Raw genomic sequence first — 27,772 nt, 5'->3', positions numbered from 1 at the left:
TGGAGAAAAAAGGCAATCTGCTCTCATTCAGATCCACAATAATGGGGATTTTTGGAGCTTCTGACCATAGTGCAGTTTGAAGGGAGCTACATCTGTGCAGAGATAAGCCTGGACAGGAGTACAAGGCACCAGATCCTTGGCTCTACCCTGGCAGTACGAAGCAGGTTTAATGATGGCTTAAGTGACCAGTTGAGGCAGCACATGGCGTAAGGGAATTCTGATGGTTTCTGGCTGCCAGAGCAGTCCCTTGGGAACAGTTGCACCTGGAGCAGCTTAAAGTAACCCCTGATGTTCCAATAAGCTGCTTCTCAGGCCTACCCCAGCACACAGTGGACCAAGGATCAGAGAACCATGAAGATGGCTAACAAACTCCATAGTTCCTCCAGCCATCCCAAGCTGCCTAAGTATCAGAATCTCCATGCCCTTCTTGCCCCCTGCCCCTCCCCTCAAAACGTCTAAACTCCGGATAAGTCCAGCCTTGTTTCTGAACTCTGTGGGAAGGGACATATCTGCTTCCACGCTTATCCACTACCTGAAAGTAACCAGAATGGAAGTGTGATTTATACAACTTGATATTTCCTCTCCACCCTACATTCCTTTCTGTCTCAGTTCTCCTCCTGCATTGTCCAAGTGCCCTCATTATGCTTCTTCCTCTCTTCTTTCCCTCTTCTCTTGATTCTTTGGTTCTTTCTTCTCAATTCCTTTCCTTAGTCTTTTCCATCTTCAGCTTCCTACAACCCTCATTTCATCCTGGTCTTCTCCCTCTTTTTAACATTCCTCTTTTGTAACTTACTAACATTTTAGATGATTTTAAAATCCTCCCAACACTGTAGATACATAACAGTTGTTCCCTTCTTTGATCTCTGTTAACATCTTCCTGTGGTTTGAGGGTCGGGGACATGTGCTTAACGATCAAAAGGCAGGGAAAATCAATTTTTTAAATGTTGGGGATAGAGATTTATTTCTAGGCTAAGATCAAACCATCATATTTGAGCATGAAAGGATTTTTTGGCTTAGTTATTTGACTGAACACAGGGGATCATAATGAAAGTTGCACCTGAACCTTGTCTGATACTTTTCTCTATTATTTATATGTATTTTGCTGTTTTGTTCAGAAATTGCCATATGATATAATTTACAAGAAGCTCTTATTTTTTCATCTTACCTGTCTGCTTGCATCCAACGTGCCTGACTGCAAGGCCCATGCTGACACGGTGTTAAATGCTTTCACTACCTTAGCGCCTGGCACCAGTTGAGCAAGGTATTCTGCATTGGATTCAGGATATTGGTTTATTTTGAGGTTGTTGCTTACATCCACCAATACTTTTCCATGGAGAACTTCAGTTAAGTCTGTGAGAAAGTTGTAATGTTGTCTCTGAATTGCTACAATAATAATGTCAGCCTTCTGAGCAGCCTCTCCATGGCTCAGCACCTCTGTGCCTTTGGGAATCAGACTGGAAGTCTGTGGATTTCGGCTTCCAAACACTATTGAGTAGCCACACTGGAGCATTTTATACCCCAGAGATCTTCCAAAATCTCCTGTTCCAAAAATACACACAGTCTCTTGTTTATTAGGAGAGTTTTCAGCAAGAGGGATCATGTTGGAAGAATTTTTCTCCATATCTAAAAAACAGTAATAGGGAAAAACAGGAATACTTTGAAAAGGACAAACTAGCATGGTGCTTTGATTATACCAAAATGTATATTAGAGTTCTCTTTGTTTCTTGGACTATTTAACAGGACAGTCTAACAATAACACACATTGTCAGAGGACTTACTGTGCCGTTTTATAAAGAAAAGTAAAGTTAATTTCTTTCATGGGCTTATAGCGCCCTACCTTGCCCCCCAGCAGACCCTAGATGCGGAAGAACTGTTTCAGTTCTCTTCTCTGAGGGGAAAAGGGGGAGAGAGGGCAGGATACAGAGAGAGGAAGGAATAGTATTTGCCCCACGTTTCTGGGTCATTTCTGCTTACTTTGTTGCCAGAAACTAGTTAAAGGGGAACGTACCAACAGAAATCAGAACCTGGAGGCTCTTTGCAGGAAAACTCAAAGAAGAGACATTACAAAAGGAGCAAGCTGGGAGCTCCCCTCCCCTACTCAGTGTTTTATTGTTATTGCTCTTCAGTGCCAAAGTGTTTGATTAGGAAAGAACCCCCGGAGAAGGGACTACTGAGGTACTAGGCTATTAGAGTGTATTTCCTTTACTTATAATAATTCTATTATAAGCAATGTATAAATATTGATCTAGTAGGTATTTATATGACCCACTTCACTGTAATATCTAAGTGCCTCACAATCTTTTTTATCTTTATTCTTTATTTGCATTGTGGTATCACCTAGGATCCCCAGTGACCAGGACCCCACTGTGTTAGATGTTCTACAAATACAGGACAAAAAGACAGTCCTTGCCCTAAAGAGCTTACAGTCTATGTAGCCTCTCAACACATCTGTGAGATAGGAAAGGACTATTATTCTCATTTTACTGACGGTGGACTGAAGCACAGAGAGACTAAGTGAATTGCCCAAGGTCATGCAAGAAGACTGTGGCTGTGCAGGGAATTGACGCCAGGTCTCCTGAGTCCCTGGTAGTGTCCTAACACACCACCACCCTTTCTCTACGTATCTATACATATTTCACAAAGGAAACCTATTCAAAAGGACCCATAAGTGGAAAGTTCTAAGAAGCTAGTATTTGTATGCTCTGTCATGTGATACTACATTGTACTTCCTTTGGACATGTTTAAAAATCACTCTCTGTTGGGTTTGCTGATGTCCTCAGAGACTGTGATGTGGTGTGTAACCCACAGGCCCTGAAAGGGTTAATGTGAGCCTGAGAGGTCAGTTATGGTACCTGGGTGCACCTGGAGGGAGAGCCAGGCTTAACGGATCATGAAGCCCAGCTGGGCAGGAGCAGGCTGGTTAGCATAAAGCCAGGAAGATGAGAGCAGAAGAGGGCTAAAGGGAGGGAGTCTTCAGTTACTCTCTGGGTACAGAGAGGTGGTGAAGAGGACATCCAGGGAGGAGAATAGGCCCTTGATCCTAGCCCTGAAAGAAGGGTCTACCCAGAGAAGTTACGAGGAAGAAAGCCTGAGAGAGGCTGGGTTAGAAGAAGCCCAGGGAAACAGCAGAAATTAGTGGGATTGCACAGACTGTGACTGCTCGTTATGGGGTTCCTGAGCTGGAACCCAGTGTAGAAGGATGGCCTGGGTTTCCCTACTGGCCACTGGGAAGGTGGCACAGGACCTGGCGATGTGAAACGGAAGACTGTCTGTCTGAGGTGGCACTTGGACAGCTTGTCTGATGGGACTTTGTTACCTTGAAAGGGGAGGACTATATAGTGACCTGGCTGGAGGGACAAGTCACAAAGAGGGAATACCCTGAGGCACAGAGAGAAAGAGGGGCCACAGTATGAGCAACTAGCAGAAGGGGGTACAAGACAGGGTGAAAGCTAATTCCCAGATACTGCTAAGGAAGTGCAACTGTGATGAGTGAACCCCTTTACAGAGACTCAAAGGGGAGGAAGGCTGTAGAATTCCCTCTTGTGGATATTCTTATATTTCAAAGCAGAATAGCAGCATGTGTAATACTGATTAATTGCTCTAAGCCACTATATAGTAAATGCAACATTCCTTTTTTAACATATTCTGTACTATAAAATGGATGATCAACTTTGTTTGAAATATGGCAGTATCCCACTCAAATCTTCCAGAGTCTCCAACCGTAAGAAGTCAGAAAGGTGGCACTGAATGAACTGTGTGGCAGTCATGCCCTTTCCTAACTGAGATTTGAATGGAAATCAAATGGCTGTTTCTTTGTGACATGCAGAATTAATTAATATTATAAACATTTTATTTAATGAAAGCTACAGCAATAAGAAACAAATCTACAAAGTGTCTCCAGTGTTCTTTAAAATAGAATACCAAACATTTAATTTGCTGATGATTGTTTGGGGCTAAGCACTTGCCCAAATGATCCAGCAAGCAATGTTCTGACCTCTAGAGACCTTAAATATTGTTTTCTGTTTATATGCCTCCAATTACAGGCCAAGCACTCTCAAAACTAAATGTTCCTCATGTAGGCCTTGCCATATGATTCTTGAGAACTGGAGTAGGAGAGATTACATAACTGAATTCACCCACACCTGAAACAAAGGACAGATAACATAGTCTTTTACAACTCTTCAGGGTGACAGTAATCACACTTGGGCTGGCTATGGCATAGTATAGTGGTAATAAACTGGTTTGTAGGAGCCGAAAGTATAAGAGGTATTTATAGGCTTATAAATATTGCACTGGCTTGTGTCAGAGAGCAATGATGATTAAATGACTGTATTTCAGGGCCCATCCTGTTCCTAATGAAGTCAATGGGCATTCTGTCTTTGACTTCAGTGGCGGCAGGCTCCGGTCCCAAAAACGCCTTTAAAGAAGGCTGTCTGTGTATCTTTTCCTCTATAGCAGGGGTGGCCAACCTGTGGCTCCGGAGCCACATGCGGCTCTTCACGAGTTAATATGCGGCTCCTTGTATAGGCACCGACTCCGGGGCTGGAGCTACAGGCGCCAACTTTCAATGTGCCAGGGGGTGCTCACTGCTCAACCCCTGGCTCTGCAACAGGCCCTGCCCCCGCTCCACCCCTTCCTACTCCCTCTCCTGAGCCTGCCATGCTCTCGTTCCTCCGCCCTCCCCCTGCAGAGCCTCCTGCATGCCATGAAACAGCTGATTGGGAGGTGCACGGAGGGAAGGGGAGGCGCTGATGGGGGGGGGGGAGCTGATGACGTATTACTGTGGCTCTTTGGCAATGTTCATTGGTAAATTCTGGCTCCTTCTCAGGCTCAGGTTAGGCACCCTTGCTCTATAGCACACTGGGCTCTTTTCTCTTTCATCCCTTTCTAGAACGCTCCATTCCTCTTTCCTAGGAGGAAGTCTGCAAAAGAATTTTTTTCCCTTTGCTTTACTATTTAGGGCCCTATCCAAGTAGGTGCTGACAGCCTCCTATAAGGTTCTGAGCATCTTCAGTTCCTAGTAAAGCTGAAATTGAAGTTGCTCAGTACCTTGTAGGATTGGGTCCTTAGAGCTGATAGGCCAAAATCCCCTTGCTTCACTCTCACAACTAGTCCCATTTCATGCGGTGAGACCACTTGCATGAATAAAGTAAGGAGAATTCAGCTTTTTTTGTTAGGAAGTACTGGGTGTCAGACATAATGAAAAATGACAGTGCTTATGATTATCACCTTAGTGATTTGATGGCACACAAATACCAGAGATAAATTAGTCAGTAGTTAATGTCTTCATAAATATCATACATTGTAAAATCTTGTTTGGTAACTTTGTGTAGTTTAACATTTGTTCCTGCAAGACATAATCCAAGAATACAGCACTGTACTAAGTGATATGGAAAAAGTTGGCTTTGAAGCTACAAGCCATCTGTAACTTGCCTAGTTAAAAGAACAAATATGGAAATGAAATGAGTTGACTTCCATCTAACCCCTTTTCAGTCCTATTATTCCCCCAAGCTTTTTGGCAAAATTCAGTAAAATTTCCAGCTGTTGCTGAATTGGCCCGATTTTTTTTTCTAGACTAAGGTTTATGTAAGGGTGAAAGTAAGATAAATTACTTACCAGTACAGGGGCCCGGCTCCAGGCCCCCGGAAGGGGCGGGGCCTCAGGTGGAAGGGGTGGGGCTGAGGTCAGCCTCCCCCATCCAGCCCTTTCACGCTGCCTGGCCCATGCTGCCTGGGGCTCCGGTGATGATTTAAAGGGCCCGGGGCTCTGGCCACTGCCACAATAGTGGCAGCTGAGAGTCCCTGGCCCTTTTAAATAGCCGGGCCCTGGGGCAGCTGCCCCTTTTGCTCCCCTCACGCCCTGTCGGTGGCCCTGCCGGTAGGGTGCCTACCCGTCGGTGGCCCTGGGAGGGGAGGGGGAGAAGGAGCAGCAATGTTAAAGCACTGCTGCGGCCCGGTACCGGTGGCCACTTCTTACCAGTATGCCGTACTGGCCCGCACCGGCCTACTTTCACCTCTGGGTTTATGATTTGTAATGAGTCTTCTGTGATAAGTTCACAGGGTGGTTCATCTGGGTATCTCAAAACCTCAGAAACCTACAGGCAATGCTGATTTTGTTCTGAGTTTTGGCTTTCCTGTGCACATTTGGTTCAAAATTAAAACTCAGAGTGCAACTCAATCAGTATGAATGTGTGAAAATCAAAACTAACAAGCGTCATGACCAAAAGACCTAGTGAGTTTCCCTCAGCTTTAGCTGTAATCCCTACTAATATACTTTACTACATCAGCTGATGTATTTTAATACAACATCAATATCAAGGACTCTACATGAAGAATAACATCTATATCGCCTTGCGGCTCAGGGTTCAATCCCATAAGGTGTTGAGAACAGCTTTAGGCATATGCTTTGCTTTAAGCATGACTTAATGGGACAATTCACATGATTAAAGTTGAGCATATAGTATCATAGAATTATAGGACTGGAAGGGACCTTGAGAGGTCATCTAGTCCAGTCCTCTGCACTCGTGGCAGTACTAAGTATTATCTATACCAGTGTTTCCCAAACTTGAGACACCGCTTGTTCAGGGAAAGCCCCTGGCAGGATGGGACGGTTTGTTTACCTGCTGCGTCCGCAGGTTCGGCCGATCGTGGCTCCCACTGGCTGCGGTTTGCCGCTGCAGGCCAATGGGGGCTGCAGGAAGCGGCATGGGCTGAGGGAAGTACCGGCTACCGATTTCTGCAGCCCCCATTGGCCTGGAGCGGCGAACCACAGCCAGTGGGAGCCATGATCGGCTGAACCTGCGGACGCGGCAGGTAAACAAACCGGCCTGGCCCACCAGGGGCTTTCCCTGAACAAGCGGCGGAACAAGTTTCGGAAACACTGATCTAGACCATTCCTGACAGGTGTTTGCCTAACCTGCTCTTAAAAATCTCCAATGATGGAGATTCCACAACCTCCCTAGGCCATTTATTCCAGTGTTAATGATCCTGACAGTTAGGAAGTTTTTCCTAATATCCATCCTAAACCTCTGTTGCTGCAATTTAAGCTCATTGCCTCTTGTCCTATCCTCAGAGGTTAAGAAGAACAATTCTTCTCCCTCCTCCATGAAGCAATCTTTTATGTACTTGAAAACTGTTATCATGTCCCCTCTCAGTCTCCTCTTTTCCAGACTAAGCAAACCCAATTTTTTCAATCTTCCCTCATAGGACATGTTTTCTCGACCTTTAATCGTGTTTGCTGCTCTTCTCTGGACTTTCTCCAATTTGTCCACATCTTTCCTGAAATGTGGTGCTCAGAACTGGACACTGTATTCCAGCTGAGGTCTAATCAGCGCAGAGTAAAGTGGAAGAATTACTTCTCATATCTTGCTTACAACACTCCTGTTAATACATCCCAGAATGATGTTCGCTTTTCCCCCCAACAGTGTTACACTGTTGACTTATATTTAGCTTGTGGTCCACTATGACCCCCAGATCCCTTTCTGCAGTACTCCTTCCTAGGCAGCCATTTCCCATTTTGTATGCATGCAACTGATTGTTCCTTGCTTAAGTGCTTTCCTGGATGAGGGACGGAATGCTCAGTATCCTCTAGGACCAAGCCCCAGGACTTCTCGCCGCTGTCACAGACTTCCTGTGTGACCATGGCCGAGTCACTTAATCTCTCTGTGCCTCAATTCCCAGGCTGTCATATGGGAATAATACTTCCTTTGTCTGTCTTGTCTATTAGACTGTAAGATTTTAAAGGCAGGGTCTGTCTTGTGCTGCATGTGTGCACAGCACCTTGCACAATGTGATTCTGATCTTCGTTGGAGCTTGTAGATTCTGTTGTAATTAGCTAAAAAAAAGAAACAAAAAAACCTAAGTGCTGATGAACATGAAGTCTTACACTAGTGTTGAAGGGAATATTAATGCTGAATCTTTCAAAATAGCCATAATTAATATCCAGTTAATGACACAGGTTTCATCCTACCACTTGTATAGAAAAAATTAATATGCACTTTAAATTTAGCCTTCTTTTGAACAACTCTGGAGTTGTGTGGTTTGGATATATGCATATTTTATTACTCTTTCAATTAAAATGAGTTGCAGCCTTATGAAATAGATTCAGCAAAGTGGGAAGCAATGAAAAAAAATCACATGGAAATAGATTTAGTTACTTCCCTCTAAATGTTATTCATTAAGATATATTACCAATCTATAAATATATAAATAAATAAAAATGGGCACTAAATTATAGATATTTTATCGGAGAATTCTGCTACATTGTGACCTAATGCTAAATAACTACTTTGTAGCATAAGCTATCATGCTGTTCTGGTTCTACAGCAGTGATACTCCGACCTCAGTGATTCACAAGCCAAACTGGCGATCAACATTACCTAAAAGAGCCACAGGAGCGTGAAGTCATTGTTTCATTTATTCTCACAACAAAATGACTGACCAAGTATTATTATTTTATCAACTACAATGATTAACAATATAGTATAAGCATCCTGATTGGTTAATAACTTAGACTGGCTAATAATGAAATCACACAATATTTTAATATCACGTGCTGCCAAGAGCCGCAGCAGACACATTAAAGGGCCACTTGTGGCTCACGAGTCTCAGTCTGAGTATCACTGTTCTACAGTCTACGTTTGATGCAAAATCATTGGATACATTTTAAAGTGATTCTCATGCTGTTAGCCAGGGCCTGATCCTCTGAGATGCTCAGTGTCTTCTGAAAGGTGGAAGCTTGTGTACTACCTACTATTTTAAAATAGTCAGCATTTCATGTCTGTTAATATTCATTTAGCAAGAAGAACACTAATATAATGAACTTGTCTCCCAATCACTGCTCTGGGAGTTGAGGAGGGAGTTCAAAACTTTGCAGGATTGTGCCCTGTATTGGGAAGCTTCACACTCTCTTATAACTATTTGTCGTATTTGTACAATGAATGTGAAGATGTAATTCACTTGTTCTAAAAACACTCCTCTTATGTTTACATGGGCTGGTGCTTTTACAGGTGTTAGAGGAATCTAATCTTTTGTTTCCTGGAATCTAGACACACATGTATCCCCCTATTCCAATTCAGTCATTCAGTAACTTGTCTGCTCACCCCTCCTCTGAGAAACTTCAGAGGAAAATAATTTGTAAAACACCAGGGAAAGTAATTTAATGTGAAATATCCCTTGGTGTCTTTCCTTAAAATGTTTTGGGAAGGGGAAAAAAAGAGAACGAAGTTAAAGTTTCAAAATAATTGTTCAGAAAATTTCAATTACTCTCCACAGCTCCCCCAAAACCAAACAAACTAGAAAATGAAAAGTAAGTGTGTGTGTGGCACAGGGAAGGTGTTCAGTTTGTTTTTTTCCTTTTCACCCTTTGTCTCCTGCACTTCCCTTTTTCAGTGGCCAAAGGGAATGAAGGGAGAGAGGGATAGTGTGAAGTGAAAGTGTGAAGAATCTCCCCAAAAATTGAAAATAGAAGTTTTCCAAACAAAATCTTTTAAATTTTTTAAAAAAATCTTTCTAAACCTGCAGAATGCAGGTGACTTCAATTTTTTAATTTTTTTCACTAAAAATGGTTTTCCATTTTCATCCTGTTCTAAAACTGAATCAGTTTGATTTAAACAATATTAATCAGATTCATGTAAGACAGTGAACGGAACCTATGATGTTATACAGTCCAATTCTCTACCAGTATAGGATTGTTTCCAGCATTTGAGACAGATTTTCTAACGCAGTCTGCTTCTGGTGCAAAAGGAGTGGAAACTTCCAAGTCCCTAGTACAGAGAATCAGGGAGCCACCGCCAGTTCCCTGACATCCACAGCAGCAAATGGAATCTTTATGCATGTCTAATTCTCAGTGTTCCAAAGGAAAAGGCTTCCATCACTTTCTTGGGGAGACCAAGAACAGATGTTGTGAGAAGAAGTGATTGTAAGCCACTGCCTTTCCCTCACCCAGCAATAGCTAAAAACAAGTGGACCTGAGTCCTGTTACAGGAGAGGAAGGGGGAAAAATACAGTTGATTCCTCTTCAGGTTCTTATGGATCTTTAGCCTCTGTTTGTGAGCCTTTCTTGGACAATTTGCCTTTTGTAATGAAACTTCAAACCATGGTGACTTTGCATGATTTTTGGATTTGGGTTTGTAAATTTTATTTAGAGAGCCACTATATTTCTGTTCAGCCAGTAGATGGCAACATAACATAGCTTTGTTCTGTGATGTTAGTCTGGTGATGTGATGACAGTACATAATGCTTGGGAGAAAACATACAAGAATTATTTTTAGTTTTTTATTTAGGTGTTCAGATACTATAGGATGAATGCCAAAGAAATATTTATCAATACACGACATCTGGCTTTTCTACCGTAATATTTTCTTTCTTTTTTTGGTAAAGATTGACTTCTTTGGAAAAGAATCCTTATATAAGTTATTTAATGATTTGCTTATCTGCTTTTTGCTCTGCAGTGTTGTTGTTGGTTGCTTCCTAATATAGAGTCCTAGCCAACTGAAGATCTGGTCTGTGCATCCACACCCTTTCCGAAAACCAGCTTGCTCTTTTCTTACAACTACAATATCCACCTGCTGAAGTGAAGAAACAGATTGACAGAGCCAGAAGAGTACCCAGAAGTCACCTACTACAGGACAGGCCCAACAAAGAAAATAACAGAATGCCACTAGCCACCACATTCAGCCCCCAACTAAAACCTCTCCAACGCATCATCAAGGATCTACAACCTATCCTGAAGGATGATCCATTACTCTCACAGATCTTGGGAGATATTCCAGTCCTTGCTTACAGACAGTTCCCCAACCTGAAGCAAATACTCAGCAGCAACCACACACCACACAACAGAACCACTAATCCAGGAAACTATCCTTGCAACAAAGCCCATTGCAACTGTGTCCACATATCTATTCAGGGGACACCATCATAGGGCCTAATCACATCAGCCACACTATCAGAGGCTCGTTCACCTGCACATCTACCAATGTGATATATGCCATCATGTGCCAGCAGTGCCCGTCTGCCATGTACATTGGTCAAACTGGACAGTCTCTATGTAAAAGAATAAATGGACACAAATCAGACGTCAAGAATTATAACATTCAAAAACCAGTTGGAGAACACTTCAATCTCTCTGGTCACTCGATTACAGATCAAAAAGTTGCAATTCTTCAACAAAAAAACTTCAGAAACAGACTCCAACGAGAGACTACTGAATTGGAATTAATTTGCAAACTGGATACAATTAATTTAGGCTTGAATAGAGACTGGGAGTGGATGGGTCATTACACAAAGTAAAACTATTTCCCCATGTTTATTCCACCCACCACCGTTCCTCAGACGTTCCTGTCAACTGCTGGAAATGGCCCACTTTGATTATCACTACAAAAGTTCTCCCCCCGCCCCACTCTCCTACTGGTAATATCTCACCTTAAGTGATCACTCTCGTTACAGTGTGTATGGTAACACCCATTGTTTCATGTTCTCTATGTATATAAATATCCCCGCTGTATTTTCCACTGAATGCATCCGATGAAGTGAAGTGTACCTCACGAAAGCTTATGCTCAAATACATTTGTTAGTCTCTAAGGTGCCACAAGTACTCCTTTTCTTTTTTCTGAGAACATTATTAACTGCCTCTGATATATGCTGGGACTATGATCTTACATAATACTTTGCTTGGCACAGATAAAAGTGTGATACCATGCCAGTTATTACAATCCATTGAGTTCCTTTCTTCCTTCTTTCTTTCACTATAACCCCTTTGGTCCTCTCATCTGGCACTTTTTCCCTTTCATAGACTGATGTAAATAGAGGGGCCAGGATAGATGCTGCTAATTTAGGATTTATCTTGAACAATTCTGCATTCAAGTTATCCTTGCCAGGAGCTTTCCCATTTTTTAAGCATTTGATGGCTTGAATGATCTCTTCCTTAGTTGCAGTGTCTGTGTTGATATCAAGATCTTCTTCTGCCTCCTGGATGTTTGCTTCCTCTTTAGGTGGCTCCCTGTTCAACAATTCTTTGAAATGGCTCTGTCCAGTGCATTTCTTGTTCTTTTTCGGTTGTTAGTAGGTGTCCTTGTTTGTTCCTGATGAGATTGTTTGTTGGTGTCTGCCGTTTACCACTGATAAGCCGCGTCATTTTATAGACGGTTCCTTGTTCACCACAAGCAGCTGCATCCTCTGTTTGTGTTGCTAGATTATCAATTTAATGCAGTTTGTCTGCTCTCACAAGGCGTTTGACCTCCCGGTGTGCCTTGCTATACTGCTCATGGTATTTGGCCTTTAGCTTCTGGGATTTTGTGTCTAAAACTTTTTTCTTCAGGGCTCATCTGGTTTCTGTGGCGTTCTATGTGCTGAGTGTAATTCACTCCTTCCTTCTCGCCTGCCTGTAGCCTAAACAGGCTTCATTGCTCTGTTTATAAATTACTGTTACTTTGTCCCACTTCTTGTTGATCTCCTCATCTGCATTTCCCTCCTCTTCATCAAGGTCTGCAAGTGCTTGAAACCTGTTCTTTAACTGCATAACAGAGGCCTTCAGTATTTCAAGGGACTTTAGCTTATTTATATCATAACATCTATGTCCCTTGTTTGGTGGACCCACACTTCTCAGTTTTAGCTTGATGGAGGCTGTCACAAGGTGGTGGTCGCTGCCAACATCTGCACCCCTTCTCACTTTCACATCTGTCAGTGAGTGTCGCCATTTGCCATTGATCATGATATGGTCAATCTGGTTCTTATCTCTGCCAATTGGAGAACACCATGTCAGCTTGTGAATTTCACAATGTTCAAATAGGGTTCCACCGATTACTAGGTCATTCATATTACAGAAATCAACAACCCTTTCTCTGTTTTCATTCACAGTGCCACACCCATGTCTTCCCATTGCTCTGTCGTTGTTTGTGTTGTCCTTACCGACCTTGGCATTCAGGTCTCCCATGGTGATAGTTAGGTCATGGCGTGGTACTCTCTCTAACTCCGCCTGTAGTGTAAGGTAGAATTTGTCCTTTACGTCTTCATCACTGTCATTTGTTGGAGCATAACACTGAATCAGGGTGATATTATTATGTTTCTCTTTCAGTCTGGCTCTCATAATTCTGCTGCTGATGGATTTCCATGCAAGCAGGGAATACTCCACTTCCTTCTTCAAAAGGATGGCAACACCCTCATGATGTTGTCCATCATCCCGTCCAGAAAACAGCAAAGTTTCTCCCGAGGCTGCTGTTAATCTTCCTGATCCCATCCATCTGCTCTCGCTGACACCCAGGATGTGTAAGCTGTAGCATCTCATCTCTGCTCTGACCTGAGCTAGCTTTCCTGCTTTGTACATTGTCTGTATGTTCCAAAAACCAAGTTTCGTTTTTCTCTTGGTGTTGAGCACTTCAGTCTTCATGCCAGTGGCTTCCTTTTGGCTTTCACCACTGGCAGTCATACAGGTCATTGACTCCCGAAAGCCATCACATACATTAATGGTTAATTTCTCTGTTGCTGTTTCCGTAACATATTTTGTTTTTTACGGGACAGGGTTGTTAGCCCTATGCCTGACCCCCAACCTGGAGAACAACGGTGTCTGTTTTGTCTGGCCCCTCCCCCACAGACCAATCCGGCATGGTTGAACCTACCAGGAGCAAAAAGCCCCCGCCGACACAGACTCTGGGGATCATTAGAGCACGCAAGTTGTCCTGCCATGACAAGGCACGGACACCAGAGGACAGATGCTCCTGCTGACGTAACTGCCCCATTACGCTGACTTAACACCACCTCTGTGGGCGGCGTAGACTCAGGGTCAATGTAGTTAGGTCAACACAGTGTCACTGTGAGCGCTGTATTACTTATGCTTACTATTACTGGTCTCCAGTAGCTGTCCCACAATGCCCCATACTGATCGCTCTGGTCACCATTGTGAACTCCTGTGCCCAGGGGTCAGCTGCCCGTCCCCTTTAAAGCCCCATGAATTTTTGAAATTCCTTTTCCTGGTTTTCTGGTGAGGTGAGCACACCTAGCAGCTCTCCATTGTTGAGTGTAACTGCCTAGCTGACCATGCTGGCGGCATGCTGCAGATACACTTCTGCCTAAAGTACACAAGAGGTATTGGATCTCCTGGGCCTGTGGGGAGAAGAGGCTGTGCAGGAACAGCTCTGATCCAGCCGTAGAAATGTGGACCTCTATGAGCAGATTGCTCGGGGGATGTGGGAGAAGGGCTAAAACAGGAACATGCAACAGTGCCATGTGAAAGCCAAGGAGCTGCGGCAGGCATACCAGAAGGCAAGGGAGGTCAACAATCAATCTAGTGTGGAGTTGGATACCTGCTGCTTTTATAAAAAGCTGCATGCCAGCCATCCTTGGTGGAGACACCCATCCCCAAGAGCACCATGGATACTTTGGAGGAGCCCAAGTCACAGACCCCACCGTGAACAGTGAGGGGGAGGAGGTGGACAAGGAAGGAGGAGTGTGGGGGATGGGTGACCAGTGGACGAGCTGCACCCTACGTCATTTTGTAGTGTAGACATGGCCTGAGGTTCGTCAGGGTAAATTTACAGAAAGTCATAGAGGAGACATGATAAAAATGTCATATCAAACCTGCTTTCTAGATTCACCTTTGTGAACCAAATCTACCCCTTCAAATTTAAAAAGGGTTGTTTATAGTTACCTAACAGCATGGGGAAAAACTCCTGACACCTTGGAACTAAGTACTCTGGGCCTGTGGGGATCAAAGGCTTAAAAACATATAATCTGTCTTCTAATTCATGTACAACTGGGAGACTTATATGTGACTAAACTGGATTATTATGCTATGAATTACATTGTTTCTCATATAAAACCCACACAGAAGAGAACAAAACAATGTGAGGGATCAAAGGCTTAAAAACATATTATAACCAATTATTGGCTAATTTACTTTTACGTAAATGAGGTCCTTTCCTGGGCAGTTACTCTCAGAAAAAGGTCCAGAGCTCTGAGTTTGACAAAGCTGATCAAAAGAATTGTTGGAGATGATAAATCCTACTACAGACAACACACCGGTATTCTGTTTCCCACATCTGCTTTTTATTAGGAGAACACTAAAGCTGTCTGGAGATTCTTCAAATATATGAAGTATAGGCCTTAATAGGTGTGCTTAATGTTGTCTAAATCATAACACAGTAGTGAGAAAGCTGCAAATCTCACTGCCTCAGACTGTTCCCATAAATACACAAGACCCAGCTAAAAGCCAAGTTATTTCCTCTGCACTTTCAGAGTTGTCAAACTGTTCAGAGTCTTAAAAGTATCAAGCACTAATTTAATTCCGTGAGCTGCACACAGAATAGAAAATGATTCTGCCAGAAGTCTGAGGCCTAGTTAAAGCACAGGACTGAGAGTTGGGAGATCTATTACAACTAGACCAATGGCTTGCTCTGGGATCTTGGCTAAGTCACCTAAACCCACATTTTCAAATCCCCTGTGCACCAGATAACAATTCTTCTGGGAGTTCCTGCTTGCTCCCTCAATGTGGGGCTATGCCAATAGGGCAACCTGTGCTTAATATTCAGTAATATTATAATTATGGGTATCCTAAAAGTGCCTTAGGTGTACATATAGCTCTATATATGTATATAATATTCTCTACTTGTCAAAAGACAGGTTAGTGAGAGCAAGTGAGCAACGTGTTTGAATTATGATCCTCGTATATTATTTTGGTCTCTACAGAGACTTGAACTATGAGGTGGTAGAATATTTGGAAAGTCCATCAGTAGGACACTGCTAGACATATCCATGAACTAGCTAGCTGGCTGTGCTCTTGCATCCAGATAACTACTCACACAGCTGGTTCAAAACCAGTCACTTTGAACAATACACAGAAAACAACCCATTCAGCTATGGAAACATACTATGGGCTTGATTCTCTTCGCACCTACACGAGGATAACTGTTGACTTCAGTGGAGTTACTGTTGCTTCTGTGCTGGTGCAATTGAGAGGAAAATCAGGCCCATTCCGGTTTGCTATCTACTGCTTCTGGAATGCAGATGAATAGACTACATTAAACTGCAGGCTACCTACTGTTGTGGAAAGGCTTCAGTGGGGTTTCTTGGCTCTCCATCACAAAATATAAAGTTGCAGGGTGGGAGAAAGAGGGAGAACAAGTTGGAATTATTAAAAGAGAAATAGCTCAAGCAAGAGTTTTGCCTGCCAAAACAAACAGAACACGTGATCAGGATCAAAGACACATTGGATATGGTCCAGAACTGATTTTACAGTACATTCATTTTATCTGCATTCTTGCTTGCACAATGCTGTGGACTGCCATATTTTGATAAAATACTATTTTTAAGAAAGAAATAATCCTTTCTTTCCCTCTTGCTTATTTTCTATGTCCTTGACAGAATCTTGAAGAACTCATCCAGTTTCTCTCTCATTAGAGCCTGCATCACAGTCACGTTGCAACCACAAAAATGTGCTTAGATTCAGGGTACTTTGGATTCAAGGTAAATTGAGGGGCAAAGACCCAGTTCTGCTGTAACTTTTGTAAGAAGTGATCACTACATTGAAAATATTACCAAGGCTGTTCTGAAACTGATCATTCCTCTTTCCAGAGTCTTAAGGAAGGACTGGTTCTAGCACTTACATGTAAATCTGGCCAGATTAATAACAAAGTAAACTTGAAATGTTGTCACCCAATATAATATTTGAACTGAGGTCTGCGGCACCATCTAGCCATCTCCTGCTAACCAAGACAACTGAGATCCTCTGGGCTGTCCCTGTTTTCCATCCATTTGAAGGTTCTGTTTTGAATGGACTAAGGCAGCACCTTCTCAATTCAGCATTCCCTTCTATGATCCCCTTTCCCTGTTTATGTCCACCAGAGTCCTTCTGTAGTTTTCAAAGCTTGATATGAAGCCTCCGTATGCAGCTCTGTTCAGCTTTGCCCATTTTGGCCTCCCTTTATCACCTTTTCCTTTCTGGATTTCCTTTTCTGCTGTTTGTCAGATTGGCTCGTTTTTCTCTTTTTCTAACCCTCCCGAGCTGCTGGCTCCCTCAAAGTGACTGGTTTTGAACCAGCTGTGTGAGTAGTTATCTGGATGCAATTCTTTCTAACTTATTGTTGCAACTGGTGTACAGTGTCCCAAATTCCTTGTGATGGGTGGCACTCCTGAGTAAGTACAAGTTATACCTGTGATACTTGCAAACAGAAGAGTTGGGGAAATAACTGCCAATGAAGAAAAGCCCCAAGCAGTGGCTAGCAGTCAGCCTTGCAAGTAGTTGCTGAAAAGCTTGCGTGAACAAATGCTGCTATAACTATGAAATCAAAAAGTGATAAGATGTTTTATATATCCCCTGGCCTTGCAGCAATTTTATGTGTCCACATAGTAACATCATTCTTGACAATCCATTTTGGTATGTACACACACAGCTTACCTAACAACCGTGATTGTATCAGTGCATTTTGGGACACCTTGTAAACCATGTTTTCCAGGTAGTATTGCTGAAAGCAGGGATTTTGGAATCATTTGCAAATGTGAGGCACCCCACAAAGGGACAAAGTGAGGAAGACAATTTGAACCGGCTGCAATACTTCTGGCTTATTATCCCTGCTGGGGAGAATCATTAGAGAATGCACTGGTCCAACAGACCTGACTAAAGATCTGTCAACAGATGTTGCAATCAGATCATACTATAAGAGTCATTTCTTGTAAAATTCCCCGGACAGTGCAGACTGTAACTTTTTGGTATTTCTTAACGTAATGCATATTTACAACACCTTTTAACCTAATGTAGGCAGTGCCCATAAAGGAATTATGTAATAATTCTTGATTGCGGAATATGAACATAAATTTAATGCTAATTTTAAGGAATGTGGAATATGTTGTTACAGAAATGAAATGTTTAACAAACTAACCTGTAAAGACTTCTGCTACCAGTGTGATAGTATGACTGTACTCCCTGGATGTGTCTGAAGAGCTCATAGTGTCAGCCCAAAGGTGGCTAGTGTAAGCCATTTTTACCTTCCCTGAGTTCCTGGGTGTCAGGCCACAGTTAGTCTGTTTACCTGCTAGCTTAATCCCCAGGCAATTTAAGAGCACAGTCACCTGACTGGTTAAACAGCACAACTGGCTCAGGGGATCAGCAGATATGTTCTTAAAACTAGCAGCAGGGCACTGGTTGCTCAAAGCATTTGCCTGTGGATGCGTTAATTTCTGCTCCTGCCTTTTCCCAGTCCTGCTCCTGTGTTCCCTGATTCCAGGAAACCCAGTTCTGACCTTTGCCTTGGATTTCTGTCTCTGACTCTACCTTGACCCTTGGCTTTGGCATCTGGTTTCTGACTCTAGTGCTGACCCTTGCTTCTGTTTCCCTGCTCTGGATGTCTGCTCCAATCATTAAGCACGAGTCCGGCTCTGACAACTAGGCAGGACTGCCCATATCCAGGTTTCTAACACTGTGTACTGGTCTGGTCATCTGAAGACTGCTCTAAATTATGGCAGTTGCCAATGGCTCTGAGGGGTCAATGCTGCAGGGAAATCTTGGTCACACTCATTTCCCAGCCCTTTATATTTCTATGCAGGCTCAATGCCCTTTGGCTTCTCCTTCAGTTACTGACCGTGCTGGTTTTCAGACTACTTTGCACTGGAGGCACAACACAAAGTGGAGTGGATAATCTGGGCCTCTTAATCTGTATGTCTAAAATTGCAGAACTCCTGAATTACTTTGGAATTTAGGAAGTGGCAGGGTTAAATCAATTCTTATTTGAAATTCTTGACATTTTCCCTGAATATATTTTCTAAAACAGAACAGCAACACTTGCAAATATTTTGCATATATAGAAAAACTATTTAAATGTGCAATTTCCAAAAATAGTGTAATATACTCAAGAAGAGAAATGAATAATAATAAATACTTTTGGACCTCTCACAGCCCAAACCATGCCATTTATATAAATATGGCAGCAATTATAATACACTGGATCCAATGAGATCACTTGCTAAAAACTGATTGATAAATGGTGTAAACAGTTCCCTATGTATTTTATTACAATCTATCTTCTTCTGTCCATTAGTGATGTCAACACTCTGAACAAGTTCCTTAGAGGTCTGGCTTTATGACACTACACATTGGAGGGGTTGTCTGTTGGACATGCTGGACGGCAAAACAGTTTCAGGCATCACTGGAACTAGGATATTCTGAAGGTGGTGTCTCACAATATAGGAACAAGAAGAGCTGAAGACAGGGCTATTCATACCTGGTTGGTAATTAAGCAGTAACATAATGTTAACAACATGTTTATGACAACAACTCAGTTCTTTACTTCCTCCTGCGTCTCCTTGTTAAAACAGCAGCAGAGGATGACCCAGTTCTGTGTCTAGGTGGACAGTCCCAAAGCAATGTGGCACACTGTTTTCTACCTCCTGGCAGCTGGACTAAGCTCAGTTCTGCTCTGATTTACACCCAATGGATCTCAGTTGACTTCAGGGAGGCTAAACAGTTTGGACAGAATTTGGGTCAATGCCTTGGAATTGCTCTCAGACCTTGACTGCTCAGATGTTTAGGGGACAATTCTCCTAAAGTACACACCGCAAATCTAAATTCTGATATTCTCTTTTCCCATTAACATTAATGGAAGGTCTGTTCCAGCAGGGACACCAGAATATCAGTCAGTACTTCCATCACTTAAATCTGAAAAGAGAATTTTGCTCTTAAATACCATTGTTAGATACTGTAGTCAGGTCTCTGACACAACAGTGTAAAGCACTACCATTCGAGCTGTTTTATTAAGAAAAATGCCCCAATCAATTGTCATTTTGATTAATAAAATGCAGATTGAGAAGAGTGTTTAGAAAAAGAATAATCTCTTAAAATATGCCATTGTTTAATGTAAAACAAAATTATTCTGATCTAAATTTCCTATCAAAATAACAACCAATTACTTCCTGCAGCACAGCTTGTGGGTTTTTTTCTTCTTAATCTGTTGTGAATCAGAAGGACTGGAGGTATCAGAAAGAAATCTTTTCGTTCTTACTCCTTTCCTGACCAAATAAGGTCAGTCACAAAGGTGTCTGTGCACATAAACCAAGGCTTTCCAGCCACCCTGTCATTCTCTAATATCATTCATTGTTTCTTCATTACAACTGTACCTATAGCCCCTAAAGCCCCCTGTTAGCGAGGTTTAAACTAACTTCAACCTTCTAAGACCAAAAGCATCACCTCTGCCACAATCTCACACATTTCAGGTGGAAAGAAATAAGTGGAATTAAACCAGGGATGAGCCTGACTCAGAGACCACGAGTTACTTAAATTAGATAATAGAAACTACGGTGGCTTCCCTCTGAAGACTGCTGCCACCCAATAATGGTGCTAAGGCAATAGAGATTTATAGAAACACCACGTTTCCTTTTTCCATGCACTTTAGAACATGATACATAAGACATAATGCTGATTTGGGTTTGTTCTGCTCTTAGCATTTTGGTGGCAGCTCGAAGCCCTGCAGGAGTTCTGGAGGTACAGTGCTCTGAAAGTTAGGTCTCCTCTCCATAGTAACATGATGAATGACTAGCCAACCTCATGGAGTGATATCAGGTGCAATACCCTTATTATTCCAATTCACCCTCATTTGCAATGCAAAGTAAAAAACAGTACTGTGTGAATGGGAATTTTGTGTGTAAAATGACTGAAGGTTCAGACACTTTATTATGGCAGGTGTGGATAAATGGATAGTGAGTCTCCCATGCAGGAATTGATCTTAAGCTGTTCCTTACATGCCCTCTACCACAAAACAGATTTTCAAGCCTAGCTACAACTAGGGTGTGTGTGTGTGTGTGTGTGTGATTTAAAATCCAGTATTATAGTTAATTTTCAGATGGATTTTGTTGCATAAAGACCCCTGGCCTCACTTGAGAGCAGGATTTTTCTGTGTGTTTAGTGAATACAGCCTGAAATTTTTTGGCTGAAACTTTTCCCATTGAAAAATGAGGTTTCATTGAAAACAATGTGTTTCTGTAGGAAAATAACACTTTTGATTTTTTTTCTTCTGTTTTTGATGGGGAAATTTTGAAATGACATTTCAAATTGAAATTTTGTTTTAGTTTTGAAAGATGAAAAGAATTTAAAAGTTTTGCCCCCCCATCTCCATTGCCCCTCCTTTTTAGTGACTGAGTACAATAATACAAATAATGTCTAAGGCTGCCCTTTGTAGCGGGATGGTCACCCTGCTCCGGCCCTGAAGGGGGCCCTGGAGAGGGCTGCAGCTGGGAAAAGCTGAGTGAGTAGCTGACCACAGCTGTGGCCAGCTCAGTCAGGGCCCAGCTGGCCCTTATAAGAGGGCTGGGGGCTAGGAGCTGAAGGAGTCTCATTCTAACCCTGAAGTAGGAAGGACGAGCTGCCTAGGAACAAGGTACCTAGCGCAGCGTCTCTTTAGCTCTGGAGAGAGAAGGAGCTGGCTGCTTGGGAGAGAAGGGTACCTGTGCTGGGGAATAGGGCAAGGGAGCTGGGGAGCTCCAGCCTGGTAAACCCCCAGGCTGCTGGCCTTGTTAAAGGCCTAAAAAGGTACTGGGGCTGCAGAGGGGCAGCCTGGGGATAGGCAAAGGCAGTAGGTCCTAACCCCTTGCCAACGATGAGTGGCCATTACACTGCCGTCTGCCCCAGTGAGCAGGGGTTAGATGATGACTGGCAGTAGCCACTGAGGCAAGGTGGGTTTAGAGGGTTGGGGGTTCTCCAGGGCGGGAAGACCCAGAGTGTGGGGGTACTGCTGGGGCAGCACTCCAGGATAGAGGTCACTGGGGTCTGTGATGGACACGGGGGCTAGTGGCAAGCGAGACACTGGCCTACAGAGGGTGCTCTGGGCTGGAAGAGCTAATTCTCAGGATGACCAGCAGGAGATGCTGCATGGGTGAGTTGTCACATCACTACACCCTCCCATATGTTTTCATTTTTCCCCTTTTCCTTCTTTCCTTTCCCCCCCCCCCACCTAACTTTTCAGAGCTTCTCCAACTTGGTAACTTTTGCAAAGTTTGAATTTAACTTTTCTGTTTGACAGTTGGTAACTTTTTTTCCAAAGTTGGAGAAGTTTTGAAAAGTTAGAGTGGAAAAAGGGAGTGTGGGTGGGAGCAGGGTAGGATGGTTCCTGGACATTGTTTGTTTTTTATTGCATTCAGTGACAAACAAGAATAAAGGAAGACAAAGTGTGTATGAGGAGGGATACCCTAAAATGGGAAAAAGCTAGTTTTCAAAAATAAAAATGAAATTAAAACTTGATTTCAAATTGAAATAAATCGTGTCATCCAGAAAATTTCTTGAAAATCAAATGAAAAAATTCACATGAAATGTTTTTTCTACCATTTCTGTTAGTGAGTATGTTTTAAAGCTGCTCTCGCCTTCCATTTTGTCCTAAGACAATCTCAAAATCAACTAAGAAAAGGGACTTGGATAAAAAAAAAAGAGTAGGCTGAGCATGTACAGATCTACGATATCATCCTTTAAAGTACTCTGTAATGCTCCTGTGTATCACTAAGGGAGCTACTTTAGCCAACTACGTGTCTTCTGTGTTCTAAGAATGGAAGTAATTGGAACATTCTGTTCAGCCCACTGCTATACAAACATGTTAAGTACTTTTCACCCTGGAAGAAGAAAGTACTAGTAAACTTGATTTCACATAGACTATTGAAATATTTTGGTGCGGTAAGAGTACTTTTTTTTTGGTTATTACAATTTCATGCAATTCTGAATCATTACTACCAACAAATCTGGGAACTTTGGAAAAGTCATATCTCAAAAAAATAAATTAACAAATTACAGCCTCAATGGAATGCACTCTTTTATAAAAGAACAAGAATCTGAAAAAAATCTGCTGTACTTTGAGTGACATTTTATATGATTGCACGTTTACAGGGAATATGAAATTTTTCATATATCAAAGATAAGAATAGTTCTGACAGCCTCAAGTGGTCTCTGAATTAACAGTCTGGTACAAGTCATTGTTAAGGAAAAATCCTTTTCCTTCTGCAACAATGGAGACATTTGCATATCAACCTATAAAATATACATTTTAAACATGAATACATTATTGGAACACTGATTTCTGAGCATAGAAACGATGAAGTCCATAGCTGAATCTGCACAAGGAAAAAGAAATTTGCAGTATCTAGCTATCCTTTCGACAACTGATGAGTTATAAGTACAGGATCAGGAAAATCAAATACCATGGGAATGTCACCTTACACTGTAGCTCACAAAAGCTTATGCTCAAATAAATTGGTTAGTCCCTAAGGTGCCACAAGTATTCCTTTTCTTTTTGTGAATACAGACTAACACGGCTGTTACTCTGAAACATGGGCATGTCGTTGCTTTGATTGCTAAAATCCAAAACAAAATTTCTGGTATTGTAGTTACAAAGAAACTCTGCTTTTTCAGTCTAGTCAGTACTTTTTAAACAAAAGCAGTATTTCTGGGTGCTTTGCTTACTTCCTTTAAATATGACGAATACCTTTAAAAGGCTGAATAAACTTGGGATCAGATTTTGTGTTTTTAAAAAACTATGAACTCTGTAACAGACTGAGCTGATTTCCTGTCCACCATTAATTTTTATCTTACAAAAAAAAGTCCCAACAAATCTCTGGTGCTGCCCCATCCATCACCTCTTTTCGCGAGGAACATTTTTTGTGAAAGGTGATTAACAGAGAAGAAAGAGAGAGGAAGCAAGCCATCCCTATGTATGTCACGGGGGAAAGTCAGGGCAAGCTCATTCGGGCCACTGTAGAAGTTTGAGTTCATGGCCCTCTGAGCAGTGCAGACTTGGCAAAAACAAAACTTGCCTCGGCTCAGAGAGAAAGGGCAGGGAGCAATTTGGCGAGCAGTCCCCCGCCGCTGGAGCTGCGGGAGGCGAGGGACACCTGAGAAACTTACTTACCTCCCCCGCCCGCGACTCTCGGTGAGGGATGATGCCTGCGGCAGGCAAACCAGCGCCTCCCCAGCCTGGATCGCGTCGCTGCGGAGCCGCGTCTCGCAGCTTGGAGCGGAGTGGAAGCATTTATCAAGCAGCGGGGATTGGGGGTGGGGGAGGAAGAGATTTTGCAAGTCTGTCCCCTGTGCGGTGAGAGTTTCCCGGCAGCGCTCCCGGGAAAGCCCCGCGGCTGTGCAGGGCGAGAGGGGTCATGCTGGCACCGCCACACGCCTGGCGCCCGGCCCGGTCTGGCGGGGCAGCGGGCTGCGGCTGCTGCACGAGCCGGGCCTGGCTGCGGACACAGCGCTGCAGGAGCCCCCAGGGCCTTCCGGCCCCTGCGGCGGGGCCCTGGGCACGGGGCTGGCTCTGGACCCAGGCCGGGAGGGGCAGCGCGTTGCTCTGGCTGATCGCGGCCGCCCGCCCGCCCGCGCTGGGGCAGGAGAGCGGCCCTGAAACTGGCCTAACTGGTGCCAAGGCGCGGCGGGGCGGGGCTCTGCCTGGGTCCTGAACAGGGCAAGTGACTTGGCGGCTTCAAAACGGCCTGCGCCCTGCCCCTCCCGCCCCAGCGCCAGGCACAGCCCCGGTGGGAACCCGAGCCTTTAAAAGTGGGGGTGGGCCCCCTGAGATGGGGCCTTGCATCCTCCCCAGACTCAGCGGAGCTACTCGCAGTTCCAGCCCTTCAGTGGCAGGATCTGCAGGTGTCTGTGGCCCACCCTGGCCGGAAGGCAGCAACAGTCACCTGTCAAGCCCCTTGCTGGGAAGCCTCACCATGGAGCCAGGAGGGTGCGGGAAGATAACCGCTAGTCGACTGGATTTGAGCAACAGGTTGTTTTCTGGGGGGCTTTAGCCCATAATTTCCCCCATGTAGGGGCCAAGCCTTCCAAATCTCTGTAGCTGCCCCTGTGCTTTCTGGCAAGGCATTATTTCAGAATAGAGGTTTTGGTTTGTGAACATATACCAGTGATTTCTATATTGTTGGAATTTCCCAGTTATTACTATATGCAAGCTCCAGAAAGTTGGCTGGCTTTGGTCTGTTTCTTGCCCAATGATTTATTTGTAAAACTCCTAGATGGGAACTGTCCAGAGTGGCTGTGTTACGCAAATGTCCTGAAGCTGCAGATCCAAGGAAACAACATTTTGTAATGTGTCGAACAAATGATAATGCAGGTCAAAGACTAATATACAGAGAGTGAGAGGAGCTATCAAATGTTAAAAGCCAGGGAACAGCTCATTCTTTTGGACAGAGGGGGTGACTTTTCTAGTCACCTTCCTATAAATAAATCACTGGTCTTGCTCAACCTGGTCACTGACCCAGAACATAAAGGGTGTCACTGTTCTCTTTGGAGAAAGTACAGCATTTAAGAAGTAAGGGGGAGAGGAGAGGGACACAATTTTTTTTTGTCAGAATCAAACTGACACAGTAAGGGAATGGACACCGATGGTGTTTTGAGTACTTTCCTGTTCGCTATAATAAGTACTTTGAAGCAGCATGCTATGCCAAACTCGCTCCCTTGGGATTCATGCCAATCACAAGACAATGAATTAGAGAGCTGAGAAGGGGAACAAGACGCAGTCTAAACAGGGCAGACTGGGGGCAAAGGAACTAGAGAGCCAAGGTGGGTGAGGTAATACCTTTTATTGGACCAACTTTACCAACAGAAGTTGTTCCAGTAAAAGATATTACCTCATCCACCTTGTCTCTCTAATATCCTGGGACCAACAGGACTACGACAACAACACTGATAAACTGCCATTGCTGATGGCTAAATCTTCCAACAGCCATTGACCAAGTCTGTCTGAGGCTGTGGTTCTTGGTGGGAATGGGTGGGTTGTTCTGGAATGGCTCTGATAATTCCTGGAAAGGAGGAGTGTTCATAGGCACTTGTTCATCTGTACCTATAGGGTGCCATAGTATTCGTCTACTCTTAACCATACATAAAGGCTAATGGGGGAGATCTTATGAAACTGTGATCTGAGATAACAACAGTAAGTGGATGGCAAAATGCAGCACTACATGCAGCACTTTCAATTCTATTATTGCCTGTTTCTTGGCTATTAGACTGTTTCTTTGCCAGCCAACTTTTTTTTCATTGGGATTAAAGACAACTGGTTAAAACTCAATGCAGCAAAGACTAACTAGTGGCCATTGGGGCATTCTATAGTCTTTGCTGTGTTGTGAGATGCTGCAGTGTGAGATACTGATTGGTGGTGGTTGCCCCTTAATCATAAGTCAGGTCTCCCAGTGGTGGAACAGCTGTGGAATTTGTCATCACCATTGATTTCTCTAAAAGAAAAGGAGTACTTGTGGCACCTTAGAGACTAACCAATTTATTTGAGCATACAGCTCACTTCATCGGATGCAGTATGCAGTATGCATCCGATGAAGTGAGCTGTAGCTCACGAAAGCTCATGCTCAAATAAATTGGTTAGTCTCTAAGGTGCCACAAGTACTCCTTTTCTTTTTGCGAATACAGACTAACACGGCTGTTACTCTGAAACCTGTCATTGATTTCTCTGTCAGCATATGACTATGTTGTGACCATAGGCAATAGTCATGCTTGATAAGTCTGTCTTACCTGGAAAATCCAATAGTTTTTCTTGGGATGTAGATCTTGCCCTAATCATACATACTTTTGTCACATCCAGGCTTGACTGCTGTGCTCCTGATTAGTCTTTCCTTGAAATTTATTCCAAGGCTACAACACTGGAGAACACGGGTGTTCTCTTGCTTCTTGGAATATGCCCTCTGCAGGCTACATTGGTTGCCAGTATGCTAAAGCATCCTAATCAAAATAACTGACACCCTAGACAAAAGTGATCTCTAGGTTTTACACAACCCCCTGAAATTATATTTCATGGTAGTTATGTATCTTATGTTATGTCTGATAGTTTTAAAGTTGTGTGTGTGTTTTAATCTCAGGTGGAAACCAAAATACCTGTAACTGAAGTTTCACTAGAATAGCATCATCACCAGGAGTCAAATGAAAGAAAATAATTGGCATAAAATATTGATAAAAATTCTTAAAATGATTGGCAGGGGCAGAGTTAGGCTAGGGTTTGAAGGTTTGCCCTACCCTTGGTGGTGCAGAAAGGGACATTTTTGCAATGGGATGTGAGCTATTGTGTAGCTGTGATGGTATCTGATACTGTAAGTGCTTTGTTCTGGAAGTTGCTGAGCATCACCAGACAATGACAGCAATGGGTGCAGAGCACCTCACAGATTCGGGCAAATTATTTTTGTTTTGTGACTGCATGTCCAACAGAATAGAGAGACTGAAATGAGAATGGCTATTTGGCTGACTTATTTCATAAAGACCTCTGAACAGATAGTAAACTCTATCAGCTTCTTTCAGCCTAGACCAGACTTGAATAGTTGCTTAGGGGTGTCCCCTAAACCAGCGGTTCTCAACCTTTTTCTTTCTGAGGCCCCCCACAATGTGCTATAAAACTCTAGGGCCCAGCACGGGAGGAGGGGAACTCGGGGCTCTGGGCTGGGGTGCTCAGGCATAGGTATAGTTTGACTTCTATTTTGGGTGGGCAGGATTCCATGGGGGTTGATCCAGCTCCGCACAGCGGGGTCCAGGAAAGGAGTGTCACCTACACCGCCTGACTCACCTAAGCTCTTGCATTGTAGTTTGGGGGGGCAACACCCCCATGTCCCCCCAACTCTGTCCATGCGCTCAGGACTTCTGCCCTGTGGGGGGCACTGGGGATCGGGGCTTCAATCCCACGGCTCCTGGCTTCAGCCCCATGGGAGGTGCTGGGGCTCGGCCTCTGGGTTTTAGCCACAGAGCCCCGTGGCCCACCTGAAAGGGTGCGTGGAGCCCTGTGGCCCACCTGTGGACCCCCTGTTGCAAACCGCTGCCATAAACTATC

The 27,772-nt window shown here is 43.5% G+C and overlaps 1 protein-coding gene across 3 annotated transcripts in view; it reads right to left on the bottom strand.

Moving 5' to 3' along the window:
• STEAP4 (STEAP4 metalloreductase) overlaps positions 1 to 24,153 on the bottom strand; it is a 29,771-nt gene extending 5,618 nt beyond the window's left edge. The window contains exons 1-2 of one of the 3 annotated variants that reach the window (XM_073334045.2): positions 23,860 to 24,153; positions 1,166 to 1,623 (exon numbers count right to left, since the gene is read on the bottom strand). In XM_073334045.2, the coding sequence (XP_073190146.1) occupies positions 1,166 to 1,623; positions 23,860 to 23,983 (582 nt within the window). In that variant the 5' untranslated portion in view covers positions 23,984 to 24,153. The other 2 variants (XM_073334046.1, XM_073334047.1) reach the window with 2 other exon arrangements.
• Between the last annotated feature and the right edge of the window lie 3,619 nt (positions 24,154 to 27,772).

The sequence above is a fragment of the Lepidochelys kempii genome, chromosome 2 (assembly GCF_965140285.1).
Source record: "Lepidochelys kempii isolate rLepKem1 chromosome 2, rLepKem1.hap1, whole genome shotgun sequence".
In the NCBI taxonomy this organism is placed as follows: Eukaryota; Metazoa; Chordata; order Testudines; family Cheloniidae; genus Lepidochelys; species Lepidochelys kempii.
Note: the sequence above shows the minus strand (reverse complement) of the source record. Positions and strands in the feature narration are given on the sequence as shown.